General features: G+C 42.6%; 2 protein-coding genes across 3 annotated transcripts; both read right to left on the bottom strand.

Moving 5' to 3' along the window:
* Positions 1-1457: 1457 nt before the first annotated feature.
* LOC306925523 (uncharacterized protein) lies at positions 1458-4658 on the bottom strand. Of its 2 annotated transcripts, XR_013790261.1 has the most exons (7): positions 4542-4658; positions 3793-3943; positions 3541-3687; positions 3106-3357; positions 2093-2205; positions 1729-1961; positions 1458-1633 (listed from the first exon to the last, which is right to left on the bottom strand). XR_013790261.1 is itself a non-coding variant. In XM_079504393.1 (5 exons), exons 2-4 carry the CDS (start codon positions 3913-3915, stop codon positions 3136-3138), a joined length of 492 nt encoding a protein of 163 aa, XP_079360519.1. In that variant the 5' UTR covers positions 3916-3943; positions 4542-4658; the 3' UTR covers positions 2292-2365; positions 3106-3135. The 2 variants fall into 2 exon arrangements, 1 of the variants encoding a protein (XP_079360519.1); XM_079504393.1 differs by lacking the exons at positions 1458-1633; positions 1729-1961; positions 2093-2205 and adding an exon at positions 2292-2365.
* Positions 4659-16664: 12006 nt separating this feature from the next.
* Positions 16665-19761, bottom strand: LOC306924891 (cysteine-rich venom protein TEL1-like). The gene is made up of 7 exons (XM_079503575.1): positions 19613-19761; positions 19125-19222; positions 18913-19009; positions 18560-18711; positions 18135-18229; positions 17566-17648; positions 16665-17248 (listed from the first exon to the last, which is right to left on the bottom strand). Exons 1-7 carry the CDS (start codon positions 19707-19709, stop codon positions 17136-17138), a joined length of 735 nt encoding a protein of 244 aa, XP_079359701.1. The 5' UTR covers positions 19710-19761; the 3' UTR covers positions 16665-17135.
* Positions 19762-20081: the final 320 nt, after the last annotated feature.

Below are 20081 nucleotides of genomic sequence, written 5' to 3'. Positions count from 1 at the left end.
ATAAGGAGGTATCATTTTTTCAAAAAAGTGTACAGTATTTGTTAAAATCATGCTTTTATGTGGATACGCCCACCAGTTCATTAAGTATGCCTGGTGGGTGGTGTTTTTCCTAACATTAATTAACATGAATGTTATTTTGTCTGTGTAAAAGGGGTAAAACTTTCATGCTGACTACATGAAAGTGCCAGAGATCATGATTATCCTAAGGTGCCCGGTGTTGATGTTGACAGCAACTGAACAGCTTCGAACAGAAGTTCTGGAGAACATGGGCCTTGACGAAGTGGTGTGCATCTCAGCATCATCTAACTGGTAAAAACATGCAGTACACTGTGTTATACAGATACTCCCTACAGAGACGGTGTATGTATTTAACCTATTATACTATATGTAATGTGAATACACATTACACAAATACATACAGATTAAATATGTATTTATAGGGAATCAATACAATTTGTATTCACACATGTGCAGCCAAACATTGATTGTTATCATTATGTAGTCAAAATATCCACCTGTCAATGGAGAGCTGTGCGACGTCGGACTTAAAAAAGGAACTGCCTTGGCTGGTGGCACAGCTGAAAGATTCAGGGAGGCATGCAGCACAAGCAATTAAATTTTTTTTTGTAGAGTCATGCTAATATGTTATTTCTTGTACAATTAATCTAATTATAACAGATGTATATTTAAGTTTTATGTCATATCTTTCCATAAACTAAAGAACTATTCGTTCAGTGGCCAAGGAATACCGGAAGATAAAAAAGGCTTTGGGGACCAACATGTACGTGGATGGATCGGGCAAAAAGGAAGCGAAAATCCTTGAAATGTTTCACAGCCACACAGACGGCCGCACACACACGACCGTATACTTGTAACATTCAAGAGGCCAGACAGCAACATACGTTGCATAATAGCAACTGTGGCATTTGGACTGGGTGTACAGGTTAACGACATTCGTCAAGTGTTGCACTGGGGTCCATCAAATGATGTGATGGGTTACTGGCAGGAAGTGGGAAGGTGTGCCAGGGATGGGCTCCAGGGGAAATCCATGCTTTAATTACATCTACCCCCCAGTCAGTGCAGGCCAGGTTCATAGACAAGTGCATGCTGGATTTGATTGGAGCCTCTGAGTCACAGTGCATACGGAAGGACGTATTGGAGTACTTTTTCTTGTCCGGCATGGAGACGAATTAACTTTGGCATGCTTTGGCATGCATCAGCTTGTTGCAGTGTGTGTGACACAAGAGGTCATTCTTGATTTTAAATTTCAATTGAGCATAAATCAAAAAGTATTCACATGTAATTGACTATTCAAACTGGCAGATTAAACACAGTCCTACTCAAATCATACTAATCTGTGTCTCGAAGTTCCAGACGCTCATCCATCTCTTCTTACCTTACCTTCCCGGTAAGTACTCAAAGAGTCCATCTCTGTGGAACTCTTTTACAAATGTGGCTATGTCCTCCCTATACCTCTTTGTATGTGAAGACGATGCATGAGTTGGAGAATCAAAATTCCCCAATCCAGCCTCAGAAAAGAGCCTGTCCATCTCTTTTCCAAAAGACCCTGACAGCTCAGCACAACGGGCAATCTGCTGGTCAGTGTAATTGCCTCTGGACCTTTTTAGCATGTCTGACAAAGCAAAAAACAAAACACGATCCGGTGAAAAGTAGATCCTTGTTTAAACAGGATAGTCAAAATGTATCATTTGTAATTACTAATCTTACCTGTCAACATTTGGTGGGCAGGATAAAATATTTTGGATGAGGACGCTTCCGGTTCCAAAAACTCAGCATGTCCATTTTCCAAAATGCAGCCATTGCCGTGCCATCCCCCTCTCTTACAGCGTCTTTTCTTGCCAGTTGGCACAGGCCCTCCCACATCACTGCCTTGGTGTAATTCTGGACATGATCCTCATCCTGTGCACCGTACAGGCAGTCATTCGAACAATACCATATCCCTGTTGAACAGGTTGTATATATTAATTATAAACCATTAATATCATTATTATGAATAATGTCTATTACAATAAAAAGGCCTTCTTTGATATGCACTTTAATGGAAATGTACATTCAAATGCTCTATCCCTACCTTTGCTCTCAAGCTGGGCTTCTGGGCTCAAACAGGCCATGTGGTACCACTCGTTTCGTCTGCACTTGTCCATAAGCTCACACTGTACCATGGTCCCGCCTCGTTGCTTGCGGCTGAAACAGTAGACATAGTTTCCGTTGTCTTGACAGTCATCGCAGCAGAACCAGTCATCTTCTGTTACGGCATCCAGTGGTGGATTTGCACAAGACAGGTGGAACCAAGAGGAACTGCACAGGTTGTTGCAGCAGCATTGCACCATTGGCTCTTCCTTTTCTGTAAATACACATACAGAAATAAACCAAAAAATGTATATTAGTCTAATTTTATCTTCACACACACACACACACACACACACACACACACACACACACACACACACACACACACACACACACACACACACACACACACACACACACACACACACACACACACACACACACACACACACACACACACACACACACACACACACACACACACACACACACACACACACACGTATCATCTATAATAAATCAGATGAAACATATATGAACAATCTTTAAGTATAAAGACAGTTAACCTTCACAAGAGCAAAAAGGATAGTCGTCCTCTTCCTCGCCTTCTATGTCTGTTGTCCTGTATTGTTTGTATTGTTTGTATGTTTTAAACCAATACTCTTGCTGTAAACCTAATTGCCCTTCTGGGACATTAATAAAGACCTTGAACTTCTACCCTCTTTGTGAGAGCAACACGTTTAATATCATCTTGTGGTGGTGGCATCCAAACAAGATCTACCACTTGCTGGGCGAGGTTGTCTAACCACTGCAGTTGTTCCTCTGCCTCATCCGGATAGCCCTCGGGTGTCTGGTCGACATTGTCCATGCCACGCATTGTGGTGACACACAATGTTATGTATACATATTCATTTTAAATTATATTACAGACAGTTACAAGAACAGTGTAGCAGTAAATGTGATGGGAAACAATAGATGATATACTGTAAGCCTGATACTATTCCTCCATCTCACCTGCAGGAGAACCATGTCTTTATGAAACTCCTATGGAGCTTCCACGAGTCCTTCAAAACGTAATTCAGGAGTGCTTCCGTTGAGCCTGGCTTCACGGCAGTGGACCATGCGCTCCACACTTAGCCCATCTCCACAACACAGGATCGGGTAAGGTTTTCCTCCAACAGTTGGCACAGATTTATGAGGGTAATCCATTATTTCAAGGACTCCCTCTGTTGAGCTGGGGTTTGAGTGGATCACCCCAAGGCTGACCTAATAGGCAAAAATAAACAAATCAATAAAATATGACCACACCAAAGTATATAATTCAGAATATTACACTACCAGTATATCAAACTTGTTGACCCAAAACCAGCACTGCAATTCATCGTCATAGTATTAATAAATGTGTGATATTTTTTAAATATTAATTAAATCTTGATATTTTCTACATACCACTGTGCTCTTTTGCTCCATTTGTTCGGTGTAGGTGTGAGTAATGTGTTTCACCACCTTAGCTTTGATCTTCTCAAGAGCTGGTATATTGTGAACGAGGACCCGCTTGACTAAGACAGTCATACGCAGACACAATGAATCATAATCCTGTTTGAAACAAAGTTTATATTTAAATTATTAATTATATGTTATAAATGTTTATTTTTGGTTATTACACAGGATGTGGCTATGTGTGTGCTACACTGTACATACCTCTGGTGATGGCAGGACCTTGTGCAGAGGGACATCCACTGCCCTTTGACCCTCTCCTTCAAGATGGCCAAAGTTGACTTTATTTCTGTGGGCAAATGCAAGTGCCCAAAGAAGCATGTCCATGGCTTTGATGCTTGGCGTGTGCTGTCAACTGTTGAAAGAAGTGTACTAGATTGTTTTTTGTTTTTACTTAATTGTATGCACCTTCCTTAGCATACACATTGTTCTGTTACTACTGTTATATACTATTAATAATATCACTACTTTCTATTATTATTCTATTACTATTTGCTATACGTGACTAAATTTGACTGAGGGACTGCCATTGGATTTTTCTGAATTTTCGTTTGTTCATGTCATATGAAAGCAGGGAATCATAGCTTCAAATGGACATATTGGTTGTTCAGTTTGACCCACCAGTTTTGGAGATATGGCTTATAGAGTAATGTCTTGCAGAAAACAGCGAGTTGAGAAAACAGGCTTGAAAGGTTCACTTCTGTGGTCTCTAACATTACACCTAGCTACATGTTTGGGCATTTATTTCATATTTACATGTCGATTTCATCTCCGACACTTATTTCAGACATGCTCTAGTATGTGAAGAGTCTGCCTGTGCTATAAACTCATTTAAAAAAAAAAACGTTTTTCTCCTCTGGTGAAAAGCTAGAATTTGCGCGATGGCAGTCTCTCAGTCAAATCTGGTCTGCCTTTGTTCTGTTTTCTAGCATTTATTAAAGTGTTTATCTTACCTGCACATTGTCCCATGTGAGTTGTTAAGGCTGGCTCATGGGCCTTAACAAAGAGGGGAGGCCAGACGGAGTTAAAGCAGCAAAAAAGTATTTTATTAAATAATTAATGAATAAAGTTAATCAAACCAATCATTTTTTGTTCCAACTTAAGCTGGCAGGGAACAAGCTGCCCAATTCACAAAACATAACAAAAGCAAGGTTGCTCTGGTGTGGCTGTGCAGCCTGCCTGAGGAGGAATGGAGAGACCAGAACATTAACACAGCACGTGTTTTATAGTGTTTGGGGAGGACACTGGCCAGGTGTCTCCCCTTCTGCAGATTGCCAGCTCCGCCCTCCCAATCCAGCACTGCAAAGGGATTGGGTTAAGCATGCCTGACACAGAACAGCATACACATTCCTTAAAGGTACAGGGGCCGTCACCCCCCCCCCCCCCCCCCCCCCTTAAAAACAGGGTCCCAAAGGGAACCCTGGCCCAAAATGTGGAATATGAGTTGCCCCTGGGCAGTCTAGGACCAAATGTCAGTTTCCTTTTTGCCTTCATTGGTACTACCTAAAGGTGTTAAAAAACCCAATAACTCTTTAATATGGTGTATTTTAGATGCATTTTAATTATGGTGTTTTTTGGAATACTTGAATGAGAGTAATATTCCTTTATTTGGCCACAATGACTCTACTTTTTAATAGGCTACAACAGTTCAAAATGGTTACATACCTCAACTGATGTCTTCCATAACTTCAGCTGGTGATCATGGTCACGGCGCATACTGTCTACATGGCCCCTAGCAGCATTGATGCTCTGACTGACTCCCAGGCTGTTAAGGGTCTGGAACATTTTTTGAGAGCAGCCCTGCCTCCAACATTCGACGCCCTAGACAACTTTGCACACATTTCTGTTTTTGCAAGCTAGGTGTATACAAGATGATTGACAGCACCATGCCTGCCCTCTTGTCTAAAAGTCCTTGGGCTTCTGTCAGTGTAAAGGGTCTAAATAAAAGTAAATGAATAATTTATATTAAATGTCAATATTATTAGATGTATACAAATCATTTTTATTACTTGATTAAAGTATCATACCTCCACTTTTTAGCTTCAATCTTGTGGTGTTTGGTGGGCGACTTGTCTTGCCTCGGGAAACATTGACTGGAGGCAGTTTAAGGTAAGTGGGGCCTTCCCCTCCCCCCACTCCAGGCACTTCTTCCATGATAATTGAGATATCACTTCTGGATAAACATTCTTCGTGAAAGGCCCTCTTCGTGAAAGACCCTTCTTTGTCTTGTACTAGTATGTTCCTCTATAATTAACAAATAGATATTCCAAAATAAATAAAGGAAATGTTTCAGTAATCAAACCATATAATCTTGATTAGGCCTATATATCAATCTGTAGGCTAATGAATGGTTATTATGTAAATCAATGACAATATAACTGGCAGTTCTAATATTCCTCCACCCCCATTACACATGTAGTAGGCCTATAATATAATCAATTGACATGTAGGAAAATATGATGTGTTTGATGTGATGTTTGGGATGGGTGATGCAGTAGAGGGACAAGAGGGTGAACCTTGTGAAGTTACAGGAGGTGATGAAAATGTTCTCTTTGGGGTCGTTTTTCTTTTGGGGTCGGGTGATGCCGTTGATTTTGATGGAGATCCTATTGATGTTGAACGATCAAGTGCTGTATATAGTCTTTTCTTTCCCCTTTTCAGTTTGCACTTAGTTTGAAGAAAATATGTACAGATGTTGCAGACATGTTTTGTGATTAGGAGAAAATTGTGGAAAAAACAATTTTGATGTCGCCGTATGTAACGGGACCAAGAAGGATAGATGCTGGCTCCACTTGGTGTTACACATTTGTTTTTATTTGTTGCTTTTTCTGCAAAATAGATAGTATATGCTCAGTATCACACACTGCACAATGTTCACAGCAGCATGTGTTTCATGGTATGACAAACTCTCCGAAATCACGATGACATCAAAGTCAAATAATCAAAATATCAAATCCCAAAACATTACCACTACTCAAAATTCAATAATCAGGTCACAGTAATGAAATATTCACATTAGTTGTCTCTTCCAAAATAGCCCACTTCCCTGTTTACATAAACCCAACATTCATATAACATGTCACATTCTCCCATACGATCATAGTATCACACATAACATCCTTTATCTTACTCCTCCAACCCACATTAGTTAGCACAACTTCACTTAATGCCCTGTCATGGCTGCCTTAGACTGCTACTGCTGCAGCTACTAGAAGCTAGGCCCCCATGCTAGTTGCTAAGCTAACGCCAACTCACTCTGACTCTCCTTCACATCATATTTGTCCCACACCAAAGTTACACACAGTTAAAATACAATCCAGACATACATCATCGCACAACATATTCCCACAGCATGTGCATTCCCAGTATAACCATCTCACCTGCAAAATAGATAGTATATGCTCAGTATCACACACTGCACAATGTTCACAGCAGCATGTGTTTCATGGTATGACAAACTCTCCAAAATCACGTGAGAGTTCAGTCCACATGAGACTTGACACACCTCACACACTCTGTTCCCCTGGTGATACTTTGCCACCTACTGGTGATATACTGGTACTGTTTCTTACACTTCTGAAATAATGAACTCAACACAAAAATACCTTTTCCATCTCAAATAAAATATAGAAAACCTTCACACCCACATGTATGACAAAAACAAACTTTTAAATTGTCAGCAACTATATGGTTGCGCCACACTCTCCCCCTCAAACTTAAATGTCTCTGGACATTTTAAAGATTAAGGCATCCCTATTCAGTTTCACACATTTGACTTTTCCCTCTGAAATCCCATATGGTGTTGATCTAGACCTGGTATATGACATGGAAATTAACATCTTCTGTACTTCAGACAATAATGTTCATAAGTCACTCCTTGTACCTTGTAATCAGACCACATTTCTACATCATACAGTTTCAATTTCAGTAAACTCTTTATCTTTTCAGACAAATATCCCAATGTAACAGAACTCCAATTTCGGCCACTCCATTCTTTTAGTCTGTCACCGTTATTTTTAGTTTACAGGATCAGTCCATCATGTTTCTCAGGTAATATCTTTACCTTTCAGTATTCTCAGTAGTACAATAATAACTAATCAGTGTCTCTGTCACCGTCTCTGAATATGTGCATTGTTTTCTTTGTGTCTCTTCTAGAGTCTCTTTATCAACTGTCACTTAAAGTGTCTATGTTGTTACCTCAATACCTGCCATGGCCCAAGGTCGCCACAGTCTCTCGCAGGCTGCAGGCATACTCACATGCAGGTCCTCAACTCTAACCTCGACCATCGATGGCTCACCCAGGGTCCCGTAGGTCAGCATTCTCGGGCGACGTCGCTCCCTCTGGGGGTGGGCACTCACGGGTGGTGATGCAGGCTCATCTTCCTCCGACGTCGGCTGCTCTGATGATTCTGGCATACCATCTCCAGGCTCTAAAGCGTTGTCCTCCCCGTCATCTGCTGTATCTCCAGGCTCTGAAACGATGTCAACGATGTCAACGATGTCCTCTTCTACGTCCTGTGATGCTGGCTCTTCCTCACGATATTCCATCTCTGGCACGAAGGGCTCTGCCTCAGGGTTTAGGTTTTCAGTTCTTTGCCTCTGTTGCTGGTGATTAGGGAAACGGAATACAAGCTCACCATCATCACTGCTTTCACTGTCACAGCATTCAATTCGTTTATCAGTCTTCTGTCCCCTTTTTCTCCTCTGTGTGGAGTTGACTCTTTTCTGCTCTGTATCTTTTTCAGGGTGGCTTAGGGGTAAGCTGTCACATGGAAGTAGGAGGTTTCGGTGCAACACTCGACCTTTACCACCTCCCTCGGGTACCACCTCATAAACAGGGCTGTCACTGCTCCTTCTCTTCACCACCACATGGACTCTGTTTTCCCAATAGGAACGTAACTTGCCCGGACCTCCTCTTTCTGACAGATTACGGACAAGCACTCGTCCACCGGGTTGAAGGTCAGCTCCATGGACTCTTTTGTCATAGCCGGTTTTGCCCCGGGCAGCTTCCTTGGCAGCTGTTTTGGAGGCGATCTCATATGCTTGTCTCATTCTGGTTTGCCAGTTTTCAACATACTGTACATAGTTCTCTTGTCCTTCTGCGGGTTGTATGTTGAAAAGCAGGTCTATTGGCAGACGGGGAGAACGACCATACAGGAGGTAATAGGGGGAAAAACCAGTGGCCTCGCTGCGTGTACAGTTGTATGCATGTATCATCTTGGCCAATGAACCTTTCCAGTCTGCTTTTTCTGTGTCTGTGAGTGTTCGGAGCATTGACAGTAATGTCCTGTTAAAACGCTCTACCTGCCCGTTGCCTTGTGGGTGATAACAGGTAGTATGAGAGCCTTTTACACTACAGCATCTCTGCAGCTGGTCCATTAGTCGATTCTGGAATTCGCCTCCCATGTCATGGTGAATTTTCTCCGCAAATCCATAATGAAGGGCAAAGTCATTAAACAACTTATCAACGACAGTCTTTGCACATTTGTTCTTGGTGGCATAGGCCTGTGCGAAACGGGTGTAATGATCCATTACTACTAGAATGTACTGGTACCCTTGTTTGCACGTCTCTAAATGTAGGAAGTCGACAAGACACTAATTCAAATGGGCGTGTTGACACAATGGGCACGAGAGGGGCTCTGGTTGCTTTTTGGGGTCGTTTTTGTCTTCAGACACTCACAGACTTGGGTGACGAAGTGGTCTATGTCACTCTGCATACGGGCCCAATAAAACCGGTCTCTGATCAGGTTGTGTGTCCTGTCGACTCCAGGATGTCCCATCTCACGGTGGAGTTCCTGAAAAACAGTGGGGTGATGTTCTCTGGGCAGGACAAGCTGACATTTGTCACCGGCTTTCCTATATAGAACACCATTGTCATCGATATATAGTTTAGTCCACTGCCTCATTAAAGCTCTTACATCAGCTGACTCAGTTTTGAGTACCTTGTTGGGATGCTGCTGGTTGTTACTTTTGTAATGGAGGACTCGACCAATGACAGGGTCTCTTAGTTGACTTTCTCTGATTTGCTCTGGTGTTAGAGGTTTGCTCAGGGTGGGTGAATCCCTCACTACTGTCACTGCCTCCACAGACACTGGCATGGTCCAGATGAGAGGGGTATCTCTTTGCACTGTCACTCCCTGCACAGAAGCACTGATGACTTCCTGGTGAACCTCCTCTGTACACTGCTCCATGAGCTTGTTGATGTCTACTGGCATGCGGGATAAGCCATCTGCGTCAGCATTGTGTTTGCCTGGGCGGTACTTTATAGTAAAGTTGAAATCTGACAACTCACCGACCCACCGGTGGCCTGTAGCATTAAGCTTCGCTGTTGAGGACGTAATAATACAAATAGTCTCTGAAACGCTCACATACAGTATGGCCCATTTCAGTGCTAAGAACTGTAACTTGCCCGAGTGCATGTGATAGTTCTTTTCAGGTGGGGATAGTGTTCTGGAGCCGTATCCAATAACAACCATTTTACTGTTCTGTCTTTGATAAAGCACTGCACCCAGTCCATCCTGGGACGCATCACAATGCAAAGTGAATGGCTGGGTGAAATCTGGGTAGCCAAGGATGGGTGGCTCAATCAGCTTATCTATGAGAAAGTTCAGTGTCTCTTGGTGGCTTTGTGTCCAGTGTATGGGAGTTTTAGGCAGGAGGTTACCTTTATTTATCTTGTTTCCACTCTTTCTGTTTGTCTTTGCCTTTGCAGGCGATGTCTTGTCAGGAGGTGTTGAGAACAGCTGGTACAGTGGCTTTGCAAGTCTGGAAAAGTTTGGGATATATGGCCTGTAGTATGACAAAAAGCCCATTATCCTTCTCAGGTCTGAAACGGTGGCAGGCACCCTCTCCTTTAATGCCTGCACAGGGGCCACTTCAGCGGGGTCCATCGTGTAGCCCTCAACCGAAACCATCCGTCCCAGGAATCTGACCTTTCGCCTGAACACGTCACACTTGCGGGGACTGAGCTTCACTCCATGTTTTTGGTATCTCTGGAAGACAGTTCTCATGTGGCTGACATGGTCGTCAAAGCTAGAGCTGTGAACAAGATTGTCATCAAGATAAGGTTGGCAAATAACATCCCTCAGTCCCACTAGGCAGTCTTCCATGTTACGCTGAAACTCAGCAGGGGCTGAACTCAAACCAAAGGGGATTCTGGTCCACTGATAAAGACCCCAGGGCGTTATGAAGGCTGTGAGGTGTTGGCTTTCCTCACTCACGAACCCCTGGTGGTATGCCTTCCCCTGATCCAATACTGAGAACCAAGAGCTGCCTGTGAGGGAGTCCAGCATATCTTGGATCCGAGGGATTGGATGGCAATCAGGGATCGATTTTCTGTTCAGCGCCCTGTAATCACAACAAAGTCTCAATGTCCCATCTTTCTTCCTCACACACACCACAGGTGATGCGTATGGAGATCTTGACTGGACTATCCATCCACGATTCAGCAAGTCTTGGATATATTCTTTGACTTCATTATGCAACGGTTTGGGGACTGACATGTAGGTTCTCTTTACTGGAGTGGGGTCCTGAAGACTAATGTGTAGCTTCAGGGAGGGAATATTCCCTATGTCATCTTCATTGTGTTACATATTTTGTTTTTATTTGTTGCTTTTTCTGCAAAATAGATAGTATATGCTCAGTATCACACACTGCACAATGTTCACAGCAGCATGTGTTTCATGGTATGACAAACTCTCCGAAAACACGATGACATCAAAGTCAAATAATCAAAATATCAAATCCCAAAACATTACCATTACTCAAAATTCAATAATCAGGTCACAGTAATGAAATATTCACATTAGTTGTCTCTTCCAAAATAACCCACTTCCCTGTTTACATAAACCCAACATTCATATAACATGTCACATTCTCCCATAAGATCATAGTATCACACATAACATCCTTTATCTTACTCCTCCAACCCACATTAGTTAGCACAACTTCACTTAATGCCCTGTCATGGCTGCCTTGAACTGCTACTGCTGCAGCTACTAGAAGCTAGGCCCCCATGCTAGTTGCTAAGCTAACGCCAACTCAGTCTGACTTAGCCTGGTTAATAAACCAGACCGAATCAGCCGTTGGCAAATTTTTTTTTGCCTGCCAGCGGATTAGGGTCTGGCGAGGCTCAGTAGCACGCCTCTTTCCTACAACCGAGAACAGGTCGGGCCAATCGGGACACGGTATGCAATATGGGCGGGCTTTGGTACAGTGACGTTCAATGCTTGAGACCTTTGACTGACAGTAGCTCTGACCAATTGCGTCAAAGAGAAAATGTTTGAACCCGCCCCCCGGGAAATGAAATCCAAGTGGAGCCAGCCCAGACTAATATACCGCGACAGTGTTGTGTGATATTAGTCTGGCTTATTAGCCAGGCTAACTCTGACTCTCCTTCACATCATATTTGTCCCACACCAAAGTTACACACAGTTAAAATACAATCCAGACATACATCATCCCACAACATATTCCCACAGCATGTGCATTCCCAGTATAACCATCTCACCTGCAAAATAGATAGTATATGCTCAGTATCACACACTGCACAATGTTCACAGCAGCATGTGTTTCATGGTATGACAAACTCTCCGAAATCACGTGAGAGTTCAGTCCACATGAGACTTGACACACCTCACACACTCTGTTCCCCTGGTGATACTTTGCCACCTACTGGTGATATACTGGTACTGTTTCTTACACTTCTGAAATAATGAACTCAACACAAAAATACCTTTTCCATCTCAAATAAAATATAGAAAACCTTCACACCCACATGTATGACAAAAACAAACTTTTAAATTGTCAGCAACTATATGGTTGCGCCACACGTACTTGTCATATTCAGTAGCACTCTTCTGCTGTATCCCTTTAAAGTTTTTTGGAATATCAATCCACAATTTTCGCATTTACTCACTGGGCTGGTAATAGACGGCCATGCTTACTTGTCGTTTTTCTTTTAATGAGCTGAGAAACATCGGTGATGATGAGGTCAACAGGGTAATAAACTGTGGTCGCGTGAACGTGCGCAGACTCATAACGATTTAAGTCATAGATCATGTTACAGAAAGCCTCGAGACGCGACAGTGAAACCTGGTGTAATAATTCGCCTGAACCGGTAGGGGATCACCGCTGCCAAATGGGGACGAGGGAATCGGAGCGATAAACACAACGAATAAGAGTGGGCAAAACATTGAAGCGACTGACAAAAGAAGGGACGTAAAGGCTCGGTTCAAATCGCGAGTTGGATTTTCTCGGCCGGGGCTAAGTTTGAATTAGTGTAAAACGTTTGTGGCCCTTCACTTTTTGGATTCATTGTGCAGAAAAGGGTAAGAAGCGTTCCTTATGGAAACATGCGCCGTTTCTGAACAGCGGTGGGACGTGCCCAGGGTGTGACCTCATCTCGGAGCTACAGAATGAGCGTAGGGAGAGGGCACATATGGGGCTAACTTTATATATGTTTGCAACTTAATATGGCAGTGTTTACTCTATCAATCAGATGTTGGGAAACCTTGGCAAAATTGCACAAAACACAATCACCCAAATGAGTATGAAGAGAAACTCCTCACTTCACACATCACATCATATGCCAGCCTGGAATGTGGAGACAATAGTCAGTCTTAGAGTGAAGAACACAGACTCCTGAATAGATGATAATTATTTCAATTTATTGCATTCCTTATTTACTGTGTGCTTTCTTCTCATACCAAGTTCATGCAAGTGTATCTTACGAAAATGACACTCATAATTCACTCACCGATTAGCATAGCAAATAGCAGAAATGACACTATTTGAATCTTTAAATAATGAATAATTGTTTATGGCTGGTGATCTGATTTAGACTAACAACCATCGTCATCCGTTTCGGTTCCAAACACCTCCACCTCACAGAGAGTCAGGATTTCATTTTTTCCAGGAATCACAATATTGACAAACTGACCCTCCATCCCATTACAGGTAAAGGTCTTTGTGTTGCCAGCTGGGATAGAGTCAATTACAGCACATCTGATCGAAAAGAGAAAACAAATGTTACAAATACACATACTGTACACACTACAACTGTTGCTGTAATACATAGAACATGCGGATTTCAGCGCCATTGATCCTTTCATGACACCAGTCATGGATACAGTCCCATGTAACTCTATCACTTAACATTGTAAAAAATAGCAGAAGTGATGCACGAGTGAATCTTTAAAGGCTGTAAATTTAAAAAAAGCATTATAGTTTGTGAACAGATTTAGACTAACGATTTCCATCATCGGATATGGCAGCAATGTCAACCAGTCAGATATTGGAGAATATTGAGCTAGTTGTCCATCTTGTGCCAATGAATGCCACAGACGAAAAACAGTCTAAGTCCACACTATTTATCCATAATGTATAAATGATAGATAAGGGGCCAGGACAACGAGGCCTTTTTGTGGAGGGGTCAGAATGAAATTTGGACTTTTGCACTCCGTCCGTGTGTGTGTGTGTCCGTCCGTCCGTCCGTCCTTCCGTCCGTCCGTTACCAGCTAATCTCCGGCACCGTTAACCCGGTCGATGCCAAACTTTGCACACACACTCCCTGGATGCCAACGATGAACCTCTACCCCACATTTTCCAGAACGGCCTGTTATAGCGCCACCATGAGGCAGCTTTTCACATTTTATACCTAAAACTGCACCGATCTGCGTGAAACGTTGCATGCACACTCCCTAGAGGCCAAGGACAAACCGTTCACCTGCATTTTCCGCATCTGCCTTTTATAGCGCCACCAGGAGGCCGACTTTTGTAAAACACATTTTTTGATATTACTCCTCCAGATTCTGTCCAAAAATCTCACAAATCGTTACACAGTATCTCTATGGTCATGTGCTCAAGTTGGATCTGTCCGATATTTCATATTCTATCCTAATTGGCTATAATTGGCTTTCACAGTTTGCAAGATTGCCCCGTTTTGAACAAAAGCCTCAAATCATGAACGCAGCATGCAATTTACGTGAAATCTTTCACACATTTTCTTACTAGGCTGAGGAATATATCCCACCCTTTTCACATTGGCCTGTTATAGCGCCACCAACAGGTTGATTTTTGCAAAACACATTTTTGGAACAAAATGCCTCAAAAACATGTTTATATTAATCCTAAACATTTTGCCAAACATCTCACAGTCCTATCCTCCTGGTGGAGACCTGTGCCCAGAAGGGCACTTTTTCTAGTTTGGAATGAAAATGAAGGGAATAATAACGTGACTCATGTCGATATGGTGGCGTTTATATAAAGGTTAATTTCTTTACTATTCCATATCTCCACAACTAGTGGGTCAGTCTGCACAACAAATGTCAAGTTGAAGCTAGGATTCCCTGCTGTCATGTGACATGAGAAATCCAATGACTTACTGTTTGGCAATTGGTGGGTCACGTATCGCCATCAACTCGATGACCTCTCATTCTGTCAGTGTCTGTCTCTCTCACTCAGCCAACCCATGTCCCTATAAGGATAAGTACAGCAACTGTCCTTCTCTGAAGGAGGAATATACCTGTGAGCAACCCGCCGTCGCAGTTTGGTGCCAGGCCTCCTGCAAGTGCACCACCGAGATCATCTAAACGCATCATGTCGTCTCCAAACGAATCCTTGACATGAGAGTTGGTGTATAAGCCAGTGGTTCTGAATGTACTGCATATCCAATGTAAATATCAGGCTACTTCTCTGTGCTTTTAGAAAATAAAGCAACCTTTATAGATTGCAATACTGACTTTTGCTTTCTTTGTGCCATTTCACTGTTTTTCCCACAATGTATCAGTCCGGTGGGTACAGACTAACAGAATAAAAACCATGTGCTTTTATGCTTTTCAGAGTCAGTATTGTGATGCTCAAGATAATGTTTATTTTCTAAAAGTGCAGAGTAATATTTCCATTGGATATACATAGAGGTTCTCAAAGTATTGACCTTGTCTACATGTAAAAGTGCCCAAAGTTGAAGGGCAGAGCTTCAACTTCAGCTACCCAGTACCCAAGGTTGAAGCCCTTCAACTTTGGGCAGATCTACAAGCTCGTAGTGCGGCACCGAGTGCCACGCTACAAGCTTGTAGATCTGCTATTTTTCAGTGTGGTACATTGAATCACTGGTCCTGGGTCAATCCAAGGGCCTACCACTCCACTCTCTTGATATGTTGTTCCCAAACTCTTGGAGAGTATTTAGGCCTTTTACTGGAGGTCCCAGCCCCTAAAATGACCCCAGGAGGAAGTGTTGACCTTTACTGAATTGCTTCAGTTTGAGTTCATTTGAGCACCTAAATTCAGATTTGGGCACCGTAGCATGTGGTTTTTAAGTGGTTGGGCCTCGGGTCATCCTAGGGGCTAGAAGGTCCAGGGAAAGGCCTAAATACTCTCCAAGAGTTGGGAAGGAACACATCAAGAGAGTGGTGGTAGGCCCTCTTATTGACCCAGGACCATTGATACGATGTACCCCATATTGAGGGCTCAAGTCTTAGGCCTAGATTTAGGGTGAAATTGAACCAGTCACCCTGCAGGCATACAAAGGCCTAGGGTTCCCAGATTGCAAAATGTCGTTCCTCCATCTTGGGAGAGTATGCCTTTCCCTGGACCTTCTAGCCACTAAGATGACCCCAGGCCCACCACTTAAAGACCACATGTTAGGGTGCCCAACGTTGAAGGAAGGTGGTCAAATTAACTGAAACTGAGGCAGAGTGCCCAAAGTTGAAAGAAGATGGTCAAATTAACTGAAGTTTAAGCTTTGCCCCTGGGGGCCCCTGAGGGCCCAGAATGCCAACGAAGGACACAGTGCTCTATTGGGATGTGGGAATAATATATTGAAAGATTGGAGCACAGATCTGTCAGGAAAGAAATATGATCCTAATGGCCCAAATAATGGGGTAGGGTGTTTGACTTATAGCCTGCAACACGATCTGTGAATCTTAGGCTGATTAGTGACGTTTTTTTCCTGACAGATCTGCGGGTACGAGCCATAACAAATAGAATACACTCGGGTTTCTCAACATTTTCCGACCACTGAACCCCTGCGACCCCAAAGGTTCAACTGAAGTAGGCAAGAAGAAGAAAGTCAGTACTGTAATGCTCAATCGATAAATGCAGTTTTATTTTCTGAAAGCACAAGAATGATATTTCCATTATACAGTAGAGCAATGGTTCAAGTAGAGAAATAAGTTAAAGGTCTCCCCTTAACTCCAAAAGTGTACAGTGGGTCCATTTGTACAGAGTTACAGACCTGGGTCAACTTAGAACCCCCTAAAATAACCAAGGGAGTCCCTGGAATGCACTTTCCACACTACAAGCTCAAACAGCTGAAGTATAAAATACGATGGTAAAACCGTTAACCGTGTATTAACTAATTCAAGGACCCCTGGGGGTCCTCAGACCCCATTTTGAGAAGCGGTGGTATATGCGTACACGTACAGTATGATAGAGACAGAAAGACAGATAGTATGATAGCCATATAGGTTTGCATAATAAAGAATGTCATTGAATGTGGATTAAATCGTGTTTCTTGTGATGCGTGTGGAGTCGGCGTGGGCAGGCGTTTAGATGATCTCCCCACTCTTGCACTTGCAGGTGGCCTCGCACTTGTCTGCCATCGAGTTGCACCCCAGCTCAGCACAGTTGCTGTACTTATCCTTATAGGGACATGCGTTGGCTGATAGAGAGAGAGAGAGAGTGAGTAACAGGAGTGTCCATGTCTATCTACTATAGCTCTTTATTAAACAGAACAAACATTTTCAGGTCGGGATACCAATTTGATCCAATCAGAATAGAGAACTAATAGAAGTCAGGATGCAGATTAAACAACTGAAATGGGAAGTGGTGACACAAAGCAACCAAAATTGGAACTGGAACCCCATAAAAAACGAAGCTGATGATAAATGGGTACTTGTTCTGATTGGCCTTTTTTTCCCCAGAATAAAGTGTTTTACCTAATATTAACAAAAGAAGAAGAAAATCGCGGTCACTTACTGCACAGCTTGTCATCACAGTCGTTGGGACAGTCACCACAAGCTGTTCCGTTCTTGTAGGGGTGAGTGTACTGGTAGTTACCTCTGAAATGAGGGAAACGACATCAAATACTAAACATCATCTGATGAGATATCTACACTAGTGGTTCCAAACCTTTAATAAATAAAATAAGTCTTCTGAAAGAATATATTTTCAAAGATTTGTGCCTCATTTTAACGATATTTCAAAAATAGCAGACCTACGCTATGAACTTGTAGGTCTTGTAGATCTGCTATTTTTCAATAGCTAAAGTATAACATAATGCTTAGTTAAAACACCAAAAGGGGTTCCCGTCCAGAATGGGTTCAATTAACACTGGGGATCTGCTATTTCTTGAGTGGTGCCTGCAACACGATCTGTGAATCTTAGGCTGATTAGAGACGTTTTTTTCCTGACAGATCTGCGGGTACTGTGTGTACGAGCCATAACAAATATGGCTGTGACAGTACTGTACTGTACTTGGAGTTTAGGTATAGGGAAGCATTCAGGTCAGACAGATATTTGTACAGTGTTGGGACAGTAGTACTTACGGTGAACAGTACTGACACACATAGATGTATTTCCACTTGGCGTCGGGGCAGTGAGCCGCAGCACATCCTATCTGGTTGGAGCGATACCACACAACCTGTACCACACACACACACCGTGTAATGTTTAGCCTCAAATAATTATCGTGACTTTTTTATATTTTGATGCCAATACTTTAAAAGTTTGGAGATAGTGTAGTGTTTCTCAAACCTTTTCATACCAAGGACCCCTAAATCGACATTCATTAGCCTGCGGACCCCATTTTAAAAGATATGCCAGGGACCCCCATAAGAGAAGATTTGTATGACGGTTCTAGCAGTGATTCTCAACCATTTTCATTTCAAGCACCCCTAGTTGGGTTACGGACCCCCCATTTAATGGCATTCACCCATCAAGGACCCCTGGGGGAACCAGCACAGTAGTGTACCTGTGTGAAGTGTCCCACTGTTTCTCCATTGACAGAGCCCTCCCCGTACTTCCAGTCCTTCACCTCATCGTACCACATCTGGATCTTATCGGCCCATGAGTCTTTATGGCTGTGGCCAGTGGTTGTGGCTATGTTCTCACCACAACCACTGGCTAGAGAGAGAGACAGACAGACACAGACAGAGTTTGAAAACATGACTAAATTGACAAGAAACCATATAGACCAGTTTTACACCAGCGGTCCAGCTGGAACCACCAGTGGTCCTTGAGGGTGGTTCCAGGTGGTCCCCTTGAGCTAAATGATGAGTTGGTAAAAAAAAAAAAAAAGAACCCTTGTAGTTCTTAAACTCTTACTGCTGATTGTCCTGTCCGTGGCGTTGCTGTGTTTCAAGGCACACTGTGACTTGTCGGCCCATCTCTGAGCATTGGCAGCAGCTTCCTCACTCCACGACTGAGAGAACATGAGAGGATGTGTGTTTACTATAGCACAATGATAACGGTATGCATGTTTTACATGATATGAGCGATGATGTCATTAAAGATGGTCAGAAATAAAGCTCCAGTACCATCTTCAGCATGTTGCTGGCGGTAGGCTTCACACCTCTTCTCAGCTCGTTGTGTCTGTTCACGATGTATGCCTTGTCAGCTTCGGACATCTCTACACCTACATGAACACACCAGAAAGACCCCAAATATATATATATATAACAATATATAATATCCCACGATTTTGTAACGCATTTTTGTCTCCACCAGGCCGAAGGCCTGGTGGAGACATGTATAAATGATAGATAAGGGGCCAGGACAACGAGGCCTTTTTGTGGAGGGGTCAGAATGAAATTTGGACTTGTGACAGTTTTTCGTCTGTGGTACTCTGAATGTCCACCTAAATACAGATAAGCACATAATATTTATGGAGGAATACGCCATCAATTACTGTACAAAAATATCAAATAGCAGAAATTATGCACATGTGAATTAATCTTTCAAATCATATGAATGTAAATAATCAATAATTATGTATGCTTTGTGATCAGATTTACAGTTGACTAACCATTATCTTCCTTTTTGGTCCCAAACACTTCAACTTCACAGAGAGTCAGGATTTTATTTTCTCCAGGAATCACAATATTGACAAACTGACCCTCCATCCCATTACAGGTAAAGTTCTTTGTGTCGCCAGCTGGGATAGAGTCAATTACAGCACATCTGACCGAAAAGAGAAAACAGATGTTACAAATACACATTACAACTGTTGCTGTAATAAATAGAACATTGTGTCAGAGTCAAAATAACTATGGTACAATGCATGGTGCAAACCTATGTTAGTTTTTAAAATGTTATCTCTAGTCTATTTACTTCAGACTCAATGTATTCCTGCAAAGCAAGCAATAAGTACATACTTAGGATTTCCATTTCCATTGTCGTCCCGGGAGTTTCCAATGCGGATCTCAGCTCCATTGATCCTTGTATGACAGCAGTCTTTTCTGTTGGTGATCTTGACAGAATTCACTTTGTAAGTC

This window comes from Electrona antarctica (assembly GCF_951216825.1).
Source record: "Electrona antarctica genome assembly, chromosome: 6".
NCBI lineage: Eukaryota > Metazoa > Chordata > Actinopteri > Myctophiformes > Myctophidae > Electrona > Electrona antarctica.
This window is presented reverse-complemented; position numbering and strand designations above follow the sequence as displayed.